The sequence below is a fragment of the Myotis myotis genome, unplaced genomic scaffold (genome assembly GCF_014108235.1).
Source record: "Myotis myotis isolate mMyoMyo1 unplaced genomic scaffold, mMyoMyo1.p scaffold_m19_p_14, whole genome shotgun sequence".
Taxonomy (NCBI): domain Eukaryota; kingdom Metazoa; phylum Chordata; class Mammalia; order Chiroptera; family Vespertilionidae; genus Myotis; species Myotis myotis.
This window is the reverse complement of record NW_023416318.1, coordinates 34,048,431-34,070,910: the sequence shown is the minus strand read 5'-3', so window position 1 is coordinate 34,070,910 and position 22,480 is coordinate 34,048,431. Positions and strand designations below refer to the sequence as shown.

Here is a 22,480-nt window from a genome sequence, read left to right as displayed (position 1 = left end):
ATGCTCCAAGATTGGGGAAGCAGCCAGGCTGCAACAGAGCCAGGAAGCACTTGTGGGTACAAGAATGGAGCGGGTAGGTTGTGACCGACGTGAAATGCCAAGCTAAATTATTCTCCAAATGACGAGGAATCATCAAAGGTTTTAGAACAGGAAAACGATGTGTTGGAAGCAGTGTTCTTGGCAGATGAATCTGGTGCCCATACATGCTTTGAGGTGGGAGAAGAACACGGAGGGGACCCAATCAACAGACCAGATGTGAGAGCAAGAGCCTGGACTGGGGAGGATGGCAGTGAGAACATAAAGAAGCAAATCCCAGAGGCAGTTTTTTTAAAAGCACAGGACTTGAATTTGAGTCTGGAAGCATCAAAGAGACTCTGAGGTGCCTTGGAGCCTGCTGGTGCAGAAATGAGACAGTCACCGAGGGAAGCTTGTCGGGGGGAGGACATGATGAATTCATGGGCATCTTAGAGAGCCTTTACACAGTAAATCCTTCGCAGTGGTTACCTCTGCAGGTGGGGTTGGAGGGGCAGGCAAGGTGGCTTTCACATCTTATGATATATAATCTCTTTTAATGGAGGGATTTTGTGTAATTTTTACTTCCTTTTTTGTACTTTTTGGAATTTTTCAAATAATTATTTTCATTCCATGCAGACTCCCAGTCTCGTTAACCCTTTGTAAACCATCCCTCCTCATCTGTTCCCTCCTCCTTCACTCCCCCTCCCCCCACAGTGAAAGGAAAAGAAGGAATGGTTTGCAGGGTCTGCTGGGGTCTGAAAAACACTTCATACAGGTTTAGTCTCAGCTCCTGAGTCTGTGGTTTTCCCATGGTGGTGGTGGCGGTCTCCCCACTGCCCCTCCTTCCCTCCTTCTCTTCCCACTGCCCCCGCCCCCTGCAGGGCCTGTCCTCAAAGACTCAACCATCATCAGACCCCCCTCTTTGAAGCCAGATTGCAGTGCTGGGCTTGGAAAGACTGACCTTGGGGTTTTTATAGCTGAGATCAGCCCAGCCCATAAACTACAGGCGGCAGGACAGACCATGGCAGAACACAGGCTCTGATGTCAGAGGCATCTGCGTCCAAATCCAGCTCTGCCACAGTTACCTAACCTCTCCATGTCAATTTTCTCATCTTGAAAATTGGAGATAATAACAGTATTTATCTGCTAGAAGTATTAAGTGGATTAAATGATGATGAAAGGCATTTAATAAGCGTGCTCTATCATTAGTGTTATTAAGAACAATAAAATAATAAATCTTTATGACCAAACTTTGTTGCTTAGAGGCAAAAATAACCTTTAATACACTTCTATCTTGGTTCCGACTGGTGGCATTTCTTCGCATCTCTGTCTTTCCCTTTAACTGGAATTTTTTCCTAGACCAACAAAGAGCTAAGAGAAGAGCCGAATCAGGGCCTGAGTCGCTGCTTTCTCATTCATGGCGGCCTATTCTGCCACTTACAGTTTCTGTGACATTTGACAGATTTCTTAACAGATTTCTTAATCTCATGAACCTCAATTCCCTCATCTATAAAACGGGTGTAATCATACTGACCTCACACTCTGTATCAAAAAGTTAGACAGTTCCTGGCACACAGCCGGCTTTCAGTACATGATGGTCCTCCATCGGGGTTCCAGGGAGGGGCCCGCTCTTTCCTGCCTGTATCCTAACCCCCAGACCCTGCATAATCTCCTTTGTGTTCATCCCTGATGGTTTTGGGTAAGCTCCTGAGGGCAGAGGCAAGCCAAGGCCTCCTGAATTGTAAGGAGCAGTCTTCCTCCTGGACCTGGCTCCAGGCCAGCCTCCTGGGGCAGCTGGGGAAGGAGGAGAAAATTGTCAACCATCTAAAGGTCCAGAACCAGATGCACAAACTCAATAGCCTCTCTTTCATCCTCTCTTCTCTCTGCTTTCCAAACCACAGCCCTGAGGCTGCTCAAAAAGAACGGGCTTTTCCTATTTGGCCGTGGCCTAGAAGAAAAAGTTGCCCCATTGACTCAGGGTGCATTTGGCTTGGTCAGATGGGATGTGTCAGACCCAATCACCTGGTCCCCATGCTCCAGGTCCCTTCCCTCTCCCATGCAAAGGCCTCTGGACAAAGGCAAAAGCCTCCCCTCCGCTACCACCTGCCACCAGAGTCCATCCATCGCCCCTTGATCCAATCGCCAACTACCTGGCTCTCCATCGGCCCCGGGGACCAGAGGCCCAGGAGTGCAGCCCTCACTGTTCTCCCTTCCCAAAAGGGTCTTTAGGACAGTCTCTATTCTGGGCTAAGTCCAATGCCAGGTGATGGATCTAAATAGGTGGCTCTCAGCCTTCTCTCTCCTTAGCCCCATCCCACCCCACCCCCAGCTCCTCCAATCAGAGGAAACAGTGAAGGAGACAGGAAACACATCTCAGACAGCCAGGAAAGGGAGAGACAGAGCAGCTGTCATAGAGCATCTCTCTGGGCTGCTGGGTGAGGCTGAGCAGGAGGGAGGAGGGAGGATGGGAAAGCCAGGCTGGGGGGAGGTTAGGGTGGAGGGGGACTGAGAGGGACACACTGGATCACAGACCTGGAGGCCCAGACAGACGGAGAGACCAGCCTGGGCAGTGAGAGCTCTAGGAGCCTGCAGAGCCTTTTGGTTTCTGGGGTCCCGGAGGGCCTCACCCTCTGCCAGGGTCATGGAACCACAATGGCTCATGTTCCCATCTTGAGACCTACGAAGAGGAACTAAGCTCTTTTCCAGAGATGGGTAGAAAGAGCTCTCCTGAGCCAGGGCGTTCTGCTCTGCGTTTGTCTGACTACCCTTCTCAAGATTCGGGGAGTTTTATCTGTCTCCCTGTTTCTGCATCTTTGTCTATCTTGTCTTTTCTCTCTCTCTCTCTCTCTCTGATCCCATCTCTGTCTCAGATCATTTCTTGGGGACTCTGCCTCAGGGCTCCCACTCCCCCGTGTGTAGGAAACCTGACCTTCATCATCTGTTTTTTATATTTTGGAAACGTCCACTTAACTTCCTACCTGAGGGGAGTGGGGGTTGAGGAGCAGGCTGCCTGGCTCCACCCCTTTCCCTGCCCCCTCCTTTCTGAATCCGATCCTTCCCCCAGCTTCTTGCCCCCAGAGCTCTCAGCCGAGGCCTTCCCTGCTCTGGGTCACTGTGGCATCAGGAATCAGGTCCTGATTCATGATCTTCCCTCCACAGCTCACCGCAGGGTGGGGAAGGCAGTGAGGCCTCTTCTGATCCACTGTTGCTTTGCTGATTTGGGAAAACGTAAAAATTCCAGGCACAGAGAGAGCCCGGTGGAAACCAAGATGGAAAGTAATGTCATTTCTGCCTCCAGGCAGCATTACAGCCAACTGGGTTGCCTAACATGTCATCACAGGTGTTTATTTAATGTTATTGTTAATACTAGCAATAGATTACACATACTGAGGGTGTGTCCTGTGCCGGGCACTTTATATAACTTTGCATATCATCCACTCAACAGCTTTATATGGTAGGTACTATTATTATCTCCCATCTTCTTAATGAGAAAACGAACACTACTTGCCCAACATAACTCAGCTAATAAGATCTGAACCCAGGTTTCTCTGGCTCCAAGTTTACTCCAAGTTTTGCAAGACCTGAGAAGTTTTGGACATTTCTTTTTAAAGGAAATAAATCCACAGAACTCAGAATAAACCTCCCAGGTCCCAGGGAGCCAGGCACCCCAGTTGGAGAGGCATTGTTTGGAGCTCACTACTTCCTGGGGGACCTTGAAGAAGCAACCAGCAAAGAGTGTGTGGAAAGGCTAGAAGAGGGCACTTCGGGAAGGAAGAAGTGGGAGGGCAACATAAAAAGGAATGCAAACGATGGCTGTGAGTCAGGAGGCAGTGCAAGTACCAGTCTTCGAGAGTCTGGCTCTGTGCAGGGAAATGAGAGGGTGGAGGGCAGGGCCCACTCACAGAGGCCTGAGGCTCAGTTCAGTTCATGCTCCAGGTTACTGAGCTGGAGAGTAATACCGTCTGCCCTCCACACCTGCGGGTTCAGCACCCGCAGATTCAAACAATCATGGACAGAAAATAGTTGGAGTGAAAACATTACATTGTTGCTGACGTGTACTGTGTAGTTAGGCCTGCGATAGTTGTGTCTGTATTGAACATGCAGACTTTTTTTTCATTCTTCCCTAAACAATACAGTGTATCAACTACTTATATAACATTTACATTATATTAGATATGATAAGTACTCTAGAGATGATTTAATGTATATGGGAGAATGTGCATAGATTACACGCAAATACTGTCCATTTTACATAAGGGACTTGGGCATCCTCAGACTTTGCTATTCACGGATTCCTAGAACCAATCCCCCCATGAATACCAAGGGATGACTGTTCTCCAAAAGAAGTGTTTGAGACCTAGGCTGGAGGTAAAAGGTAGACAATTAAGAGTGCTGATGAGCCCGGCCAGTGTGGATCAGTGTTTGAGCGTCGACCCATGAACCAAGAGGTACCCAGTTCCATTCCCTGGTCAGGGCACTTACCCAGGTTTCAGGTTCAATCCCCAGTAGGGGGCATACAGGAGGTATCGGATCCACATCTCTCATTGGAAGTTTCTTTTTCTCTATCCCTCTCCCTTCCTCTCTCTCTAAAATAAAATTTTAAAAAATTAAAAAGAGGGCTGCTGAAAGGTTGGTATTACAATCCAGGCAGCGTAGGATGATCTGACAAAACATGTAGAAATTGTTTATCTAAAAGACATTTCCAAAGAAATTTAGCATTTTGGAGCCATCTGCTCCTTCCCAAGGATTGCTATCTAAGTTAGCCTTTGCGCGGGGTGGGGTGTGGTAAGCAGAGGGAGGAGCAGGGAAAGCTCATGCGTCTGCAGCTCTGAGCCTTCGCATTGCAGACAGACCCTCTGTCGGAGGGCTGCTGGGCCCTGAGTGAGAGCACTCAGCAGTCTGAGCTGGACACTGGCCTGAGGACTTTGGTCTGGGAGGCCCAGGATACTGACCTGCCAGTTCTTTGGGGTGGAGCAGGTGGACAGATTGTAGACCTGGAGCCTGAAGCAGCGGTTTTTGTGTCTTTTTCAATTCTTTCAAAGGATGATTCCTCTCCCTGGGTGGCAAAAAAAAAAAAAAAAAAAAAAAAAAAAAAGCAAACGAGCAAAATTTGGTTAAGAACTCAAGAACTGCCAATTCAGAAACTCTAATCTGTTCAGAAAGTTAAGTCCTTTTTTTCAGAGGCCAAAAACCTATTTCCATCAAAGATTGTATATGTCTGTGTGTCTGAGAGCTGGTGAGGGCGACAGAGTGAGTGTGAGAAGGAAAGAGTTGAAATGCCTTTGTTCCTGCGTGCGAGGCTGCTGCTGCGGGGCTTACGTGTGCGCACTGTACGTACATTTGTGCCTGTTTCTCAGGCCCCTGTGTGCATTGAACTTTCAAACCATAACAGAAACACTGAAGCTTGGCAAAGAATAATTATCTAATTTTGGAACATGTTATTATAATACCTACATGATGTGTAACGAACTTAACAATGTTCGCGTTATATTCACCAACTCTGAGCTACAGGCCCACGATGCCAAGTCCTACCCACTGCAGAGGCTTCTCTCTCCAAGACCCAAGAGCAACGCAGGCCCTATCGAAAGCTCTGGAAGGAATATTGTCCCCCACAACGGCCCCCTCATGGATCCAAAGGGGGGCAGAGCCTGTCTTGGGATAGCAACTCTGTTCCTCCCAGAATCCCCCTTCCTCCCCAGTAGGGGACCCTCCGGAACTGGTAAGGAAAAGCCATATTGGGGTCACAGAGGCTGATAAGCTTTCCCTGACTCAGCTGTGGGCCAGGAGGCCTCCTGATCAGCCAGGCTCTCTCCTCTTCCCCAGGGGGCTGGATTGAATTGAAGCTGAGTGTGAGGGGAATGTTTGCTGTTTGCTGCTGCTCCCTGCTGACTTTAGCCAGTAGCTCTGTTTACAAACCCAGGTTGGTTTTCCCAGCACAGTTAATTAGACCAGAGACATCTGGTGTGAGGGCTGGGGAGGGCATCTGCTCAGAGCCTCCCGCGCCCCCCCCCCCACACACACACACACCCAGCAGCCATGGGCCAGTGCAGGGCAGAACAGCTAAACTGAACCAGACAGGACTCGAGCAAACCCAAGGTTCTCAGGGGAATCGTGGCTTCTCGCATTCTGCCTCCCCCAGGCTTGCTAAGTTAGATTGGACCCCAGCCCTCTGAGTCTTTGGGACCCCAGGAATCGGGGTTGAGTGCCCCAACCTCGGTGGGATCACAGGCTGGAGACCAAGGACTCAGTTCTCTCCTCTGCCCTTCCATGTCCAAGAATCTCTGTCCTCTCTCTCATGACAGTAACTCTGTGCTCTGTAGGAACACCAGATTTCTTTGGCCCCCCTGTAGGAAAATATCCCCTCCCCGACACCCCCTTAAGGAGGAGGCCCTGGGCCCTCCTCCCCCTCCCTGACACCTCTCCAGGCAATCTCTGACACTGCGGGGGAGGAATGTGATTGATCAGTCCGGGACCAGAGGGAGGCAGGAAGGTGCCCAGGAAGGTGAGAGGAGCTGGGGTGGACAGTTCCAGGGCGATGGGGAGGTGGAGGGCCGGGAGGGGGAGGGGCAGCGGCTTATCTCTCCCAGGAGGGGGGAGTTCACTCCAAACAGCTAATGCACTGGCGTGTGAAAGCCCCTCAATTAGCACTAATGATGCAATCAGGGAGGGAGGAGGAGGGACCAGAGGTTCTGGTGGAGCCAGCACCAACTTACACAGTACACACTCCCTGCCTTCGACACAGTGGCCCCTGCAGACACACCAACGCACCCACTCCACAGACGGTATGGACCACGCACGTCCGTGGGTAAAAACGCACTCTTTGCAGAAACCACTAGCATGCATTTGGTTCGTGATCCGCTGCGGACCGCGTCTGAATGCAGGGATCCCCGAGGGGAGAAGGGGTTAGGGACAAGGAGAAATCGGAAAGACTTGTGAGAGGAGGTTGAGCAGTGCGTCTCCGAAAACATGATTATTCCTCTGATCTCAGAGTTCCCGTCCCACGCGCGCTCGCAGGTGCAAGCCTCTCTGCGTCCTCCCCCCAACACCCCTCCCTCGAATCCGGGATTTGGGCCAGGAGCCGTCACCCCCAGCCTCACCCGAGGGAGGCGGGACCCCCGGGAATTTCCTGCGCCCCGTCCGACCTCCGGCCCCGGGTCCCGGGAAGGGCGCTCTGGGGTCACACGGATCTCCACACCGACCCCAGCTGCTCGTCCTCTCCGCGAAGTCCGTTACCCGCGGCCTCGCCCCTTTCCTGCTCTCCCACCCCGCCCCGCCGGCTCCGTTATCCGCCTCCCGGTCCCGTTATCCCGCAGCCACGGCCCCGTTATCCGCCCTGGCGCTGGGCCGGGAGCCCTCGCGCGTCGCGGGGCCGCCGCGGGCCCCTCCCCCGCTCCCCCGCCGGAGTCCGGGGGCCGCGCGCTGGGCAGGGCCGGGCCGCCTCCGCGCCGCTTCCCAGGCCCGGACGGCCGCGGGAGGAGGTCCTGCTGTCAGTCAGCGGGGAAGGCCGGGCCGGGAGGCCGGAGGAGGCGGCGCCGAGGACGCTCGGCCCGGAGCGGGAGGCGGAGGCGCAGGCGGAGGGGCGGAGGCGGGGGCGGCTCCGGGCCTTATAAGCGGCGGGGGCAGGGCGGGCGGGAGGCAAGTGTCAGGCCGATGTGCCGCCCGCGAGGGGCCGGGGCCGGGGTCGGGGCCGCCGGGGCCATGCGCACGAGCTGGGCCGGGGGCCGGCGGGGCGCGCAGCGGAGCCGCCTCGGAGCCTGAGCCTCCCGGGCCGGGCCGGGGAGCGCGCGGGGCGGCCGGCCGGGGGGAGGGGAGCGATGCGGCGCCGGCGGGCGGCGGTGGCCGCGGGTTTCTGCGCCTCCTTCCTGCTGGGCTCCGTCCTCAACGTGCTCTTCGCCCCGGGCTCGGAGCCCCCGCGGCCCGGCCAGTCCCCCGGGCCCTCGCCAGCCCCCGGCCCGGGCCGTCGCGGGGGCCGCGGGGAACTGGCCCGGCAGATCCGAGCGCGCTACGAGGAGGTGCAGCGCTATTCCCGCGGGGGCCCCGCGCCCGGGGCGGGCCGGCCGGAGCGGCGGCGCTTGATGGACCTGGCGCGGGGCGGGCCGGGCCTGCAGCGTCCCCGGCCCCCGGGGGCCCGGCCTCCGCCCGACGGCTCCCCGAGCTGGCCCCCGGCTCCCGGCCCCGGCTCCCCTGGCTCCCCCGGCCCGGGCCCGCGCCTGGGCTGCGCCGCGCTCCGCAACGTGTCCGGCGCCCAGTACGTGGGCTCGGGCTACACCAAGGCCGTGTACCGGGTCCGCCTGCCCGGCGGCGCCGCGGTGGCGCTCAAGGCGGTGGACTTCAGCGGCCACGACCTGGGCAGTTGCGTGCGGGAGTTCGGGGCGCGGAGGGGCTGCTATCGGCTGGCGGCCCACAAGCTGCTCAAGGAGATGGTGCTGCTGGAGCGGCTGCGGCACCCCAACGTGCTGCAGGTACGAGGGCGGGCGCGCGGGGGTGGGGGGGGGACGGTGCTGGCTGGACGTGTCAGGCGCGGGCGCTCGGCTGGAAGGGAACCCTTGGTTTTGTAGAAGAAAGACACGGAGCCCCGATCGCTGTGCCCACGTTAAGCCAGGGGCAGAACCTGGACCGCGGCCGCTTCCCAGGACACACCCCAGGTCCCAGTCCTGGGTGGGGGTCCCCTGGCGGAGGGACTCCTGCGTTTCTCCACTTCCAGGCTCTACTTCTTGAAGACAGAGGCCAGTGCAGAGGCCCCCAAGCTTGGGGGGAGGGCCCCAAACTTGAGGTGGAGGTCCGGGAGCTCTTAGGGCCCGGCTCTGACTGGAGCTAGAGTGTTGAGCACCAGGAAAATGACCCCAAGCCAGGACACGGGACAGCAGTCATCCCTGACTCAGGATCCCAACGGCGGTAATAGGGTCCCCTTTCTTGATGGAATCTGAACCCCACTTCTCTCACGTTCCAAACAGTGGCTTTGAAGATGGGGTGGGACAGCAATGGGGTTGGGTAGGGCTAGAAAGAGCCCTTATGTCCAGCTTGATTCTCAGAGACGATCCCCACCGTTTTCCCCATCCAGAAACCACTGGAGGGACTTGAGGGGATTGGATAGTAGGCCAGAAAGTGCACAGCCCTTCCCCAAAGTGGCCCTGGGATTCTCCAGCCCTTAAAGTGGGCCCTTGAACCATCGGAGAAGCCTCAAGGTCTTAGCTCAGTGCTCAGGGGACAGGCTGAGGGCCAGAAGGTCTGAGGGTCACATTATCTGAGCAAACATGGCTAAGAGGCTGAAAGATGGAAAAGGCTAGATGCCCAGGTTTCTATTAAATGGGACTCTGTCTCCTGTTCACTGGGGCGGGGGGTGAGATGAGAACCCCCCTCCTCTTGTTCCCTCCAGGATAGAGTAAGAGAGTGGGCCTCTCGCAGTCCCAGCACTGCCCTAACACAGCCACTTCCTCCTCTCCCCCAGGTCTCTGTCCTTGAGTCGGCCCTAGGATTAGACTAACTGTTCCCTTTGCACATGTCTGAGCAGCCTGAGAGGGGAATCCCTGACTGCTCTTGGCCCACTGAACTAGGGTGTGTACAAACTCGGCAGTGGAGGAACCTTGCCCACACCTTCCACCTCCTAGCGGCCTAGCCCGTTCAATCTAACCTTTCTGCACCCGGCAGAACTGATCAGAAACCCAGGATTCCTTCCTCCTTTTCTCAGGAGTGAGATGGACCCCCGGCCTAGATGGGCATTGCAGAATAGGGTAGCCAGGCTCTCAGCTGTGTATAGTCCTGCTGCCTCGCAGTCTCCCAGGCTTCCCCGGCCCTTGTCGGACACTTGTGACCGAGTTCTGAGCTCTGAACTGGTTGCTGGAGGTCGGGCAGAGCCAACAATTGTGGGTGGTTGTGCCTGGTTGCATGGCTGACACTGTGTCTGGAGCTTAAGAGAGTGAGCGGCTGGTTACGTGGCCATTCTAACTGAGAGGATCTTGTTGTCTTTGCTTCTAAGGGGCTCTTGGAAAGCCCCTATTTTTTGGAAACCCTGGGGTGTCAGCCAGATTATGAGTCAGTGGAGGTCTTTAGTGACTTAGTAGGACATTAGTGTTAATTGCTCAAGACACAACAATACCACACACCTTTGGACAGGTTATAAGTTTTATGTGCTTTCCTGTGTCTTAGGGAACTTCTCACTTACCCCCGCAAACTTCCAGACAAGCATCCAACTGACAACCCCTGCCCCCCCCCCCGCCCCCCACCACACATATATCACAGAATGGATCTCCACTGTAATGTCAGGTCCCCAGCCCAAAAACACCAAAGGAAAAAATTACAACTGAATAGTTTTCACCCATTCCCTCAGGAGACCAAGATTGGTTGTCTGGGGTTGGCTATTCGACTCTCTTGGGGTCAAAACTGGGGTTAGTTGCCCTAGGGCACGTGTTGTCAGGTGAGTAAGGTCCCAGGTCCTTTCTGTTAATGCATGAAAAACTGCTGAAGGAGGCCAGGGGCCGGTCGTGTGAGCCGAGGGGCTGCTTTGGGAGCGGATTTCCCGCTTTATCCCCCAAGCCCTGGCCAGTGTCCCTCTGGCTTCTTCAGCAATGCCATCTCTGCTTCCAGGGAGCCTGCGTGGGGTCTTCTTGTTCAGGAGGCTTCAGTGAGGGTGTGCAGGGAACTAGAAATAATGTTGTTGTAATACCTCTTAATCATTTAAAATCTCAAAACCATTTGACTGTTTGCTGAACTGGGGAGGAGCCAGAGAAGGTTTCTTAGATTTTCCCCTCCCCCAGACCTCCAGAGGCCCCCTCCCCCAGACCTCCAGAGGCCCCCTCCCCCTCTGTGGCAGCCCCCAAGTTGGTGCAGTGTGTTCTTTTTTAAAAAACTTTGATTGGTTGCTTTTTTTAATATAGAGAGAGGGAGAGACAGCCAGCCATTGACTTGTTGTTCCACCCATTCACTGATTGATTCTTGTATGTGCCCAGACCAGGGATCGAACCCAAAATACTGGTGCATCCAGACAAAGCTCCAACCAACTGAACCACCCAGCCAGGTCATTAAATGCGCTGTTAACGAGGTATTAATCAACACCCCTCAGGAAAAAATAAAAATTCTAATAGAAAATGCCTAGGATAGCCCTAACCAGTTTGGCTCAGTGGATTGAGCATCGACCTGCGACCTGCGGACTGAAAGGTCCCAGGTTCGATTCTGGTCAGGGGCATGTACCTTGGTTGAGGGCACATCCCCATTAGGGAGTGTGCAGGAAGCAGTTGATCGATGTTTCTCTCTCATCGATGTTTCTAACTCTCTATCCCTCTCCCTTCCTCTCTGTAAAAAATCAATAAAATACTTTTTTTTTTAAAAAGAAAGAAAAGAAAATGCCCAGGATAGCATGTTCCACAGGGCACCTTCCAGTGCCTCGCTCTGGTCTCCAGGGACTGCTTGAGCGAGAATTCTCTATCCACCTTCTGTGATCCCCCTCCCCAACCAACCCTGATACACACACACACACACACACACACACACTCCCTCACGTGATAGATGCCTCTGTAGCCCAGGGTCAAAGGGCACAAGGGTCTTCCCTCCAACCCCCCTCCGTTGTCCCGGGAGGCCCCAGGCCTGCCTGAGCCCAGATTCTGGCCCTGCTAGAGTATACTTCTTCTCCCAACCGAACAAAAGATACGGCTGAAATGCTCAGCCTCACGCTTCCTGGGGGGGTTAATGGTGTCTTTTTATTTTTTCCTGAGGGGTGTTGATTAATACCTCGTTAACAGCGCATTTAATGACCTCCGGGTGTTTAATAACCTTCAGAAGTTTCCCACAAAGGCTCAGACTCTGGGCAAGAAAATGAGAACCAGGCCCCAGGGCTGCTCCCCTTACCTTCCCCCGCCCCACCAGGGTCTGGGGCCTCCCTGAGCTGATTGGGGAGGGGGTGGGGTGGAGAGAGAGGGAAGAAGAGGGTGCCTGGGACTGGCCCCAGATCCCCCAAGTTGCGCGCAGCCCTAGTGATCTGATACTGAGCGGTGCCTTCCCTCATGCCAGCAGGACTGGGACAGCTGGCTCTGGGGTCAGGGAGCTGAAGGGCACCCTTGGGATGGAAGGGAGTCTGCGAGGGCCTGGAGTGGAACTGGGAGGGGTGTGAATCATGGCATGAAGGGTGACAATATGCAGGGACATCTAGCTTGTGGACTTGGCTCCCCCTGCCACCCCTCCCCGCACTCCCCCCATTGTGCTGCTCTCTCTCTTCTCCCTACTCTGGCCCGGACAACTCGGCCTTCCTACTCCACGGGGTACTGATTGTTTTGAGCACAGTCTGACCCCAGCTGATGTGCAGTGTGGTGGGAGAGGCCAGGAGAAGCAGAGTTCTCTGTGGATGCTGGTTTAGGTGTTAGTGACAAAGTCAGGCTGGGCTTCCCAGAAGCCCCTGACCAGCTGAGCTATACCAAGCTCCTCCCCAGATCATCTGGAGTGGGCAGGCCTTTGTGATCATGCCCCCAAAGGACTGACCTTTCCCAGGAGCCATCTCTGACTACCACCCCCACTGATGTGTGTGGCCCCCGCCCACCAACATATGCAGAGAACACCCAAGGACGTGCCCCTTCGAGTCTTTGTTCTTAATGCTTGTTACCGATGCTGAGGGAGCTTGCTTCTCCTCCCACAAGACCTGAGCAGAAAGGGGAAAATGAAACTGCCAAAAAGTGGAAGTAATGAGAAATAAACAGGGATTGGAGCAGGGAAGGAGGTATAGTAACCATTTGCTGGCTTGTCGATTAGCAGACAGTATTCTTGGAAAGAATCAGGCTGTAGAATCAGTGTCATAAATGTGAATTCTAGCTCCTGAATTCATTAGCCTGTGTGACTTCGTGTAAGTAACTTAAACTCTCTGAGTTGATTTCCTTACCTGTAAACTAGAGATAATAATAGTCCCTACTATACTATTTGAGGTTATTATAAGACTTGCGTTGTGCCTGTAAAACATTTAGCACAATGCCTGGCTCACAGTTAACACATGGTGGCCAGACCAGCCCATGTGCCTGAGCGGCGAGAGGTAAGGGGCTGATGTAGTCAGGAGGAACTGGCTACAGGGACAGAGGGCAGGCTTCCCAGGCAACGCTGCTATTCTCTTCTGGCTCCAGCTGAAGCAAAGGCCTAGGGAAGGCCAAGGAGGGGGGCTGGTAGCAGAGGAAGAGGGTATAATAGCCATCCCTTCTCTGTCCTCATTCCCACCCTGGGACCTAATGACCCGCCCTGGGCCTCCCCCAGCTCTATGGCTACTGCTACCAGGACAGCGAGGACATCCCGGACACCCTGACCACCATCACGGAGCTGGGCGCCCCTGTGGAGATGATCCAGCTGCTACAGACGTCCTGGGAGGATCGATTCCGAGTGAGCAGGGAGGAGGGCCGGCCCTGGGCTCTTGGCTGGGATGGTTCTCCCTTAGAAGGCCAGCCCACCAGAGCAGCTTCCACCCTCCTCAGCACTGGGGCCGGGGGAGGGGGGGGGGGCGGGGGGGGGGGCAAAGCAGACTCGGCCATCAGCCAAAGGGTTAAAGAAAGAAGCCAGACATAGAGGACCCAGACCTTTTTTGGGCTCCAGCTACACACACTCTTCCCCCACATACACTCTCAGCCTGGTTGCAGAAAGGTCAGTGTCCTCCTTCTCTTGCCACACACTGGGCTAAAACCACACGCAAGATGCAACTTCAGGGAGGAGATCCATTATCCCCAGACATCCCTGCGGCCCACTTCCCACTTACTCCGTGTTACCTTCAGGGTCAGGTCAGCCAGGGGTTAATAGAAAATCACTGGCTTGCTCTATGAGGCCCCTGGCCTCAGCCCTTAGTGAGCATGAGGCCTTTAAAGTAAAGGTCAGCCCCCCTGAGCTAAGTCCGGAGTTGCAAAGGAGGGAGCCCCGGAGCCCCAGGAGAAAAGCAGTGAGCAGCCTTGTGTCTGCCCCTCAGATCTGCCTGAGTCTGGGCCGCCTCCTTCACCACCTGGCCCACTCCCCGCTGGGCTCTGTCACTCTGCTGGACTTCCGCCCCCGACAGTTTGTGCTGGTGGATGGGGAGCTGAAGGTGACGGATCTGGATGATGCACGCGTAGAGGAGACACCGTGTGCCAGCAGCGCCAACTGTGTACTCGAGTTTCCAGCCAGGAACTTCACCCTGCCCTGCTCAGCCCAGGGCTGGTGTGAGGGCATGAACGAGAAGCGCAACCTCTACAATGCCTACAGGTGACCTCCACCCCCTACTCACTTGGGAGGCCAGCGAGGGAGCGTGGGCCGGGAGGGCATGGCTCGGAGAGAGCCAACAGGAGGCCAGCCAGAGTGGGAGTGGGAGGCTCAGCCTTGACCAGTGGAATAGCAGGAAGGGAAAGGCTTCCACCCAGTCAAGAAGGGAACATTCAGGCTCCTGAGGGTGACGCTAAAAATAGCCAGCTCCAAGGAGATTCTGGGCTGGAGGTGGCAGCTGGAGGCTTCTTAAAATAGTGTCCGACTCAGAGCTTAGGGCCATGACACTGACACTGCCCCCCCTCCCACCCCCACCCTTCACCTCTGGAAGCTCCTCCCTCGGCCGCAACCAGGGAGCTGCTTTGACACTGGTCAGTCAGGGTAATGTGGGGCTGAGGGGTGGGGAAGACTGACTCCAGACTTGTTTGCTAGGTCTGTTGTGGCCTTAGCCTGTGCCCAGACCCCAACCCTGAGTCTGAGTAGACTCCATGGACAGTCTGGGGAGGTGCCTCATTGGTGGCCCGGGGAGGCAGGCTCCATAGAGATCATCGGGATTCTGTCCCAAGCTGGCGTAGAGGAAGGCTGTGTCGCCGAAGGCTGGACCACTGAGGCCCTGGTTTCTCTCTGCTCCAGGTTTTTCTTCACATACCTCCTTCCCCACAGTGCCCCACCCTCACTACGGCCTCTGCTGGACAGTATTGTCAATGCCACAGGTGAGCTCTCCAGGGCCCATCTGCTTCCCGTCGCCCTGCCCCTCCCCCAGCAGGTGTGGGGACAAGAATGACCCAGGGCAGCCCCCGGTCCAGAAACCATCATCTCCCAAAGTGGCATTCTGTGGCGAACCTCCTCCCCAGCCCACCAGTCCTCTGGGCCCAGGCTCCAGAGGGAGAGAGGGAAAGGCAGCTGCCTGCCTGCCTTGGGAGAAGCAGGAGCCCACGCCCCCTCTCATAGCCACCCTACGCCCTGCAGGAGAACTCACGTGGGGGGTGGACGAGACGCTGGCCCAGCTGGAGAAGGTGCTGCACCTGTACCGGAGCGGGCAGTATCTGCAGAACTCCACCGCAGACAGCAGAGCTGGTGAGTAGCCCCGGCAGGGATCCAGGGGCAGGGGAGGTGGGAAACAGGTGGGAGGGGGACCCGTCTCCCTAATTAGACTAAGTAGCTCCTGCCGCCTCTAAGGCTTACTTGATGTGATATACAGGCTGCTGGCTATGTAGCCTTCACTTGGAGGTCTCATCTCTGGCTGAACTAGAACTATAACTTGACCTTAAACCAGGGGGGGTTGGCACTGACACCGCTTCTCTGGGTGGCTCCAAACTGCACTGTGTACTGTCTGTGTGACTGTGGGCAAGTTACACTTGAGCTTCACTTTCCTCATCTATGAATTGGGTTCAGTATTACCTGCCTCACAAAATTCTTACGGGCGTAAATACCAGGTGAAGTGTGTGAAAGCAATTAACCCAGTTCCTATTCCACAGCTGGAAGACGGCATATGTTTGCTTCTCTTTCCTTCCTCTACACTTCTGGGGCTAGGAGGGCGGCTGGAGGGGGGCGGGGGCGGGGGTGGGGGGGACCCACACTGAAACCAGTCAAGAAGCCCTGGAGCAGGGGAAGGATTTAGTCACTGCTTAGGGCAGCGGTCCCTCCGCTGAGGCCCTGGGGTTTAGTGTGGTTGGCAGGGGAGCGAGGGGTGGGCAGCCTTCGTATTCAAGGAGCTCCGGCCAGTCTTAGGGGTTGGGGAGCCCTCGTTAGCCCTGTAAATAAAGTTTAACGAGGTGAACAATGCCTGGCTCTGTCCCTGAGGACGCCGTTTATGGGGCTGTAAATCACAGCCGCCTGGACTTTGGTCTGGTCCCTGGTAGAAGGAGGCAGGAGGGCGGGGTGACCAGAGGCCCAGGGCTTCTGCATTATCAGTCCAGAGCTGGGCTCCCCAGGCAGTGGGAGAGACGGTGACCCGGAGGTCTGCCGCCGAAGCAAGCCTGCTTCCCGACTGAGCAGATTTCAGAAGCTCTTTCTGTGTAATGGGGAGATCTCAGATTCTTCCTCCAGCCTTCTCCCCAAACACTCCAGTTGTGGATTCCCACATGGTAATTTTTGTCTTTTACATTCATTTGCATGCCTCTTAGCTTCAAAAATCCCTGACTGCCCCCTTACCTGAGGGGCTTGCCTAACCTCTCTCCCCAAGACCAGGAGGAAGGCCACCCTAGGCCTTGTGCATCAGAATCTGCACCTTAACCAGATTCCCTGAAATTGATATGCACAGGGACGTTTGAGAAGCCCGCTCTCAATCAATGTCCAAAAGGTTGTGACTTCAGCAACCAGCCTGGACAGCCAGTGACTCTGGGTGTGCATTTATCTTACACATGTGCCCGTCACCGTGTGCTACCTGAGCCAGCTGCCTGTTCTTGGATTTGGGGGACGTGTGTCTCCCCAAAACTAAATCTGAGCCTTGCCTTTACAGAGGAGTCAGCCCCGTTTCAGCGTGCTGGCTACATTCATCTCCATGCTACGGGGACTGGGCTGGATTTCAGCCTTCTCCTAGGAAGTGAATCTTCCTGTCCTTTTCAGAAAGCGACCAAGCTCTCACCCGGGGGCACACAAAGTTCTCATTTGCGCTCCATCCCCAACCCACAGAGTACCAGCGCCTGCCAGACAGCACCATCCCCCAGGAGGACTACCGCTGCTGGCCATCCTACCACCACGGAAGCTGCCTCCTCTCCGTGTTCAACCTGGCTGAGGCTGTGGACGTCTGTGAGAGCCATGCCCAGTGCCGGGCCTTTGTGGTCACCAACCAGACCACCTGGACAGGTGAGCCAGTGGGAAAGGACATTATGAGGGATGTGACTGGACTTCCCAGAAGAGGTTGATAGGTAATGTTTCCCCCATCAGCAGCCAGAGATGATAAGAAGACTGGGATGATAAGAGACAAGTATATGTGTCCTCAAGGCCAGTCACATTAGGGAGAGTGGCCCTGCCTCCAGAGAGAGAAACATCCAGACCAGTTTACCTCTCACCTCTGCCCCCAGGTCGGCAGCTGGTCTTTTTCAAGACAGGATGGAGCCATGTAGTCCCTGATCGCAACAAGACCACATATGTGAAGGCGTCTGGCTGACCTGTCTGAGGGCTCAGCTGACCATCCCCGCCCGCTGGGCTTGCCTGCGAAGGGAGTGACTTGCACTGGCAGCATTGCGTGTCACCCGGAACCGCTACAGACAAGGCTGACATCCCAGACAGACGGAGGTGACCAGGACAATGTGCAATAATGCCAAATGTTAAAATGTGAGTTTACCAGTCTAGGTGTGGGACTGCTGGCTCCAGGGCTAGAAATCCTGGGGGGCTGGCGGCCTCTGCAACCCTCTGGGCTGCCAACAAGGCTCAGGCTGGTCTCCCCTTGGGGGCTCTGCCCCTCACTGGGACAATTCCGTGGGCAGCCCCATCACTGTGTTCGTAGTGTGAGAATGTAGCCAAAGCCCCGGCTGCTGCTGCTGCTGCTGTTGCTACAGGTGCCATGGCCTAGCGGGGGCTGCGTGGGGACAATCGGTCACAGAGTGTTCTCTCCGCTGAGCTCCAGACAGGAGACTTGACGGGATGCTCCAGGAAGTCAGTGATCCTGTACTGGGGAGGCCACCTCTGGCCACCCGACTGGGGTTTCTCCTGGGCCAGCCCAGGGACAGGGGCAGAGGAGCACACATGGTATGAGCCAAGACGTGGGGTCGAGGAGCAGGTTGCGGTTTGAGCCAGGACCTGGAGTGGGGGTGGGGCCAGGGCCTTTCTGCCTCATTTGCTTTCAGTGAAAGCCGAAAAACAGCCAAAAACAGCCTCTCCCTCCTCCTGGAGTTTGTATATCCAGAAGCTTTTGTACTTCTTGTTCATTAAAATGTTTATTTTTGTAAAAAAAAAAAATCAATCAATTAATAAAATGACATTTCACACGGTAAGGCCTCTCCCCAAGTTGCAGTTTCTTGGGCTGACTTACAGGTGTGTTTGCAGGGAGGAGTCACGTGTCATGAGGGATGACCTTTGAGGGAGTGAAATCCCCATGGAAAACCCTGAAGTGGGCAAAATGTGTTTTCAGGCCCTCCTCTTATGGTGCCCACCTCCCTACCTGGCCATCCGCATCCATATCCGGACATGAGAGACTCCTTCCCCTAAGGAGGTTCGCATTTTAACACACACCAGCTCCTCATATGCAGAGCCTGCCCCAAAGGAGTGATGTCCAAATGGTGGGATGTCAACCATCCCAATGGGGAACTCCCCGTCTTCTCACTGGATGTCCTCGGGGAACCCCAAGCAGCCTCCGGTCAGGTCAGCCTTGCCTGCGTACAGGGTTGGGCCTGGCCATCACCACCACTGCCTTCCACAAGGTAATGGACACTTTTCAGAGAGAGTTTTTCTCTGAGCAAGAAATATATGGAAAGTAAAGAGAAAGGAAGGCCTAGGAAAAGACCAGCCCCATCTTCTGGGTTTTAGGAGGGACAGTGTAGCAGGGGGAAGTCCAGGTGTATGGAAGCCCAGAGCAAAAAGATGACTAAGGGTTCAAGATCACACTGCGACCAAAGAGAGCCCCAACATGGATGCAAGTCTTCTAACCGGAAATCCTACCTCTTCTGCCTCTAGAACATTCTTAAAGTGCACAAACCTTTGAGAGTTTTAGAAAGAATAACCAAACTTTAATTCAACTCAATTTCTTCTCAGCAGATGTGGTTGGTGTAATTTCTCAAATGCAAAATGTCCTTGTAGCCCTGGCTGGTTTGGCTCAGTGGATAGAGCATTGGACTGCGGACTGGAAGGTCCTGGGTTCAATTCCAGTCAAGGGCACATGCTCGGGCTTCGGGCTCAATCCTCAGTAGGGGGCGTGCAGGAGACAGCCAATCAATGATTCTCATCATTGATGTTTCTCTCTCTCTCTCTCCCCACCTCTCTGAAATCAATTTTTTAAAAAATGTCCTTGTAGTCCTAAGTGATGGAGGAGCCGCTGTTAGCTCTGGAGTCCTCATCATGGACGTCACTTGGACCCTCAAGCTGTACCTCACCACCACTATGCCTGACCCACACCACCCACATCTTGCCTCTGGCTACTTGGGCTTGGTGATTGTGGTTGGGGGCGGGGAAGTCAGAGCCTCCACAGACCCTCACACCATGACTCAGCCAAGTCAGATCCTGCCCATGCTCGCCACCTTCAGTCGCCACCTCTCCAAGGAGGCCTCGGCTTTCCTCAGCCCCCAGACCTCTTTCCTCAGCTGAGTTCATGCACAACACGTGTAGCCTGCCCCGGGCCCTCTGTTTTACTCCAACTGCCAGTCAGTCATTGGGCCTCTAAGAGCAGGAGAAAACATGGCGCCACACTGGGCCTAAGGCGATGCCACGGGGAAGGGGTAGGAAGGGCTATGGGGTCTGAGCATGCTAAGGGGAACGAGAACCTGGTCACAGCAGAGAGGGTCACAGGGCTCAGGGACTGTGGGACCCGGTGAGAAAAGAGAAAGCTGAAGATGAACCCAGCACTGCCTTCTGAGATTCTAGAAGTTTCCAGACAGTGGGTTCACTGGCAGTCTCTGGCCTCCATGAGGAATGGTTATCCTTCTAATTTTACATTCCTGAAAACTGAAGCCCAGGTCACAGCTGAGCACTGAAATCCAGCCCTAACTTCCAAGCCTGTCCCTGAGGGGGGATTGTGGCACGAGGAACCTAAGTTAGAGTTAGGAGCCACTAATTACTTTGAGTGTGTGACAAACTAAAATGGAGGGCCCTGGCCTGCTCGAGCAGTGGTTAGAGCGTCGGCCTGCAGACCAAAGGGTCACCAGTTCAGTTCCCGTTCAGGTTCCTCAGCCCGGTAGAGGTAGGGGTTCCTGCGGGAGGCAGTCAGTGCGTGAATGTTTCTCTCTCTCCCACTCCACCCTCCCTCCCACCCACCCTCCTCTCTGGAAATCAATGGAAAAAATATCCTCAGGTGAGTATTGAAAAAAGTAAAAATGGAGGTGCAAAGCACAAAACACCTTTTTAGAAAGATGCACCCACAGGAGGCTGAAGGGATGGTGCATAGCTCCTTCCTCCAGGAGAGTCTTGCCTCAGAACCAAGGGCAGAATTGGCCGGGGTCAGTCCTGCAGAACGGAGAGAAGAGCATTTGCAGCTGGGAATGAAGGGGATAGTGAGTGAAAGCCTGAGGCTAAAAAATTACCCACCCCACAAGATGGCCATAGACATGAAACCACCTGTCCAATTCCTGGGTACCTTGTCCCCTTCCTGTGGGAGCCAGAACCATCCCCCTGTCCCCAAAGTCCAGGTCCTTTCCACGCCACTGCACAGCCATACCCAGGTGTAGTGCATGGAAGTAATATATTCACCCAGCTGAAGCCTCAGGTGATGGTGCCAGGGGAGGGAAGCCGCAGGTGGGTCCTTGCCTGGGCTGCACACGAGAGGCCACGTTGCTACTGGTCCCCCACGAGACTCTGGAGGAATTCTGGCCAGTCCTGCTTTTTGCTCACTGTGTGGTCTGGGCTGTAGCAAATCCCCGAGCCCCCATGTCCTCGTCTGCAAACTTGAGATTAATAGTATCTGTTTCACAGGAGTGTTCCAGTAATTGAATGAAATCATGATGCAAAGGTCTCAGCCAGTGTCCACAAACAGTGAGTGCTTAGGAAATACTGGCTGGCACTGTCCTTGTTCTTGTTATGAGTGAGCTGAGCCCTTAACACCCATCCACTGCCTGGCCTGGAAGAGGACCCAGGCTGGCTGAGGAGAACCGAAGCACAGCCAGACCGACCCCAGACCCCACCTCTCACCGGCCCAGCAGGGAACACTGCCACCGCCTGGAGGAGGTGGAGTCCAGCTCTCCGGGTCAGTGCCCTGGGAGTGGAGTGCAAGGCAGACAGAAGTGGGAAGAGGATTAACATGAAAGCAGAAAATGGGATTAGGAGGCCTCAGGATAATGTGCTCACCCACCCCCCAGCCATGACAATGGCTTCTTGCTTTCACTTTATGGCTTCTGAGTCCGGAGCAGAGCATGTAAGGCTGGGTCTCTCCCTGCTCCCAGGGGCAGAACCAGGAAGAGGCGTGGTAGACTCAGAGCATGAGACTACTCAGGCTGCTAGGAAGAGGGGCGGGGATGCCACACTTTCTCGTTTAATCCTCATGGCAGCAGGGGGAGAGGGGTGAGAGCCCAGAGAGGTGAGGAGCCAGGATTCAAGCTGAGGCGATTGCCTCTGAAAGCCTGTGTTCCTTCCACTCTATCCACTGTCTCACACAGTAGCACAGTGTCCCCCTAGGCCCAAAAGACCAATGACCCACTCAAGCCTGCCCCTTCCCTTGGGAAGGATTTGGACTCACAGCCTGCCTTTGACAGGAAGCCCAAAGGGCAATTAAAGGAGATCGGTCTCCCTCTCCAGCATCATCCTATAAGGGTGAGGGTGTCCTGAGAGCCTGACCTTTTTTTTCAAATATGTTTTCTTCATCCTGCTTTTGTTTTTGTTTTTTTAGAGAGGAAGGGAAAGAGAGAGAGAGACAGAAGCATTGATCAGTTGCCTCCTGCAGGTCCCATACTAAGGAATGAGCCCGCAAGCTGGGCATATGTCCTAACCGAGAATTAAACCAGTGACCTCTTGGTGCATGGGTCAATGCTCAACCACTGAGCAACACTGGCCAGCGAGCCTGACCTTTATTAAAGGATCCCTTTGAGGTCTGTCGTGCAGGACTTTTTTATTTCCCCTGTTCACCTCTCTGCGACTCCAGGCTGCCCCCTTAGGTGGAAAAAGCACTTCATCTGCCCACTATGAAGAGCTCCACAGGCGATGGGGGTCGGGGGTGGGGGGAGAGGGCAGTGAGAGTACATGTCTTCTGGCTCCCTCCTTGTGAGGTCACCCTGCCTGGCTGTGTCCTTTGGCATTTGACTCCTTCTGAGTTTGGGGCAAACCTATCTTGAAGCCCGAGGGAGCTGGATGTGAGGTCTGTAATTGTCAGGCCACCAAGACAGAGAGCAGGGGAAGAAGAGGAGAGATCCAGCACACCACCCCACTTCTCATTTGAGCTTGAGGGGAAGGCAAGAGAAGAATTTCCGTTTTTGTGCCCAGTTTCATTCTTAGCCGTTCAGCTACTTGATCTGTTTGAATGAAGGACCACATTGGGTCCAAACTTTCAGAGAGTCCTCTACAGCAGCGGTTGCCAACCGGTGGTTCGCGGACCACTGGTGGTCCATGAGGTCCAAAAGGTTGGCGACCGCTGCTCTACAGCAGACACTCTCATTCGGGTCATGGTCATCCCCAAGGAGACAAAACTTGGTTC

General features: G+C 55.0%; 1 protein-coding gene and 1 long non-coding RNA gene across 2 annotated transcripts in view; one reads left to right on the top strand and one right to left on the bottom strand.

Moving 5' to 3' along the window:
* The window catches only part of LOC118668754, a 36,823-nt gene extending 29,964 nt beyond the window's left edge, over positions 1 to 6,859 (bottom strand). Inside the window, exons 1-2 of the long non-coding RNA XR_004971751.1 lie at positions 6,729 to 6,859; positions 4,968 to 5,071 (exon numbers count right to left, since the gene is read on the bottom strand). This is a non-coding gene — a long non-coding RNA (uncharacterized LOC118668754). The remainder of the gene's footprint in view (positions 1 to 4,967; positions 5,072 to 6,728) is intronic.
* Positions 6,860 to 7,685: 826 nt separating this feature from the next.
* PKDCC (protein kinase domain containing, cytoplasmic) lies at positions 7,686 to 18,143 on the top strand. Its single transcript, XM_036334754.1, has 7 exons — positions 7,686 to 8,477; positions 13,240 to 13,362; positions 13,937 to 14,208; positions 14,839 to 14,918; positions 15,175 to 15,282; positions 16,840 to 17,013; positions 17,232 to 18,143. Exons 1-7 carry the CDS (start codon positions 7,830 to 7,832, stop codon positions 17,315 to 17,317), a joined length of 1,491 nt encoding a protein of 496 aa, XP_036190647.1. The 5' UTR covers positions 7,686 to 7,829; the 3' UTR covers positions 17,318 to 18,143.
* Positions 18,144 to 22,480: the final 4,337 nt, after the last annotated feature.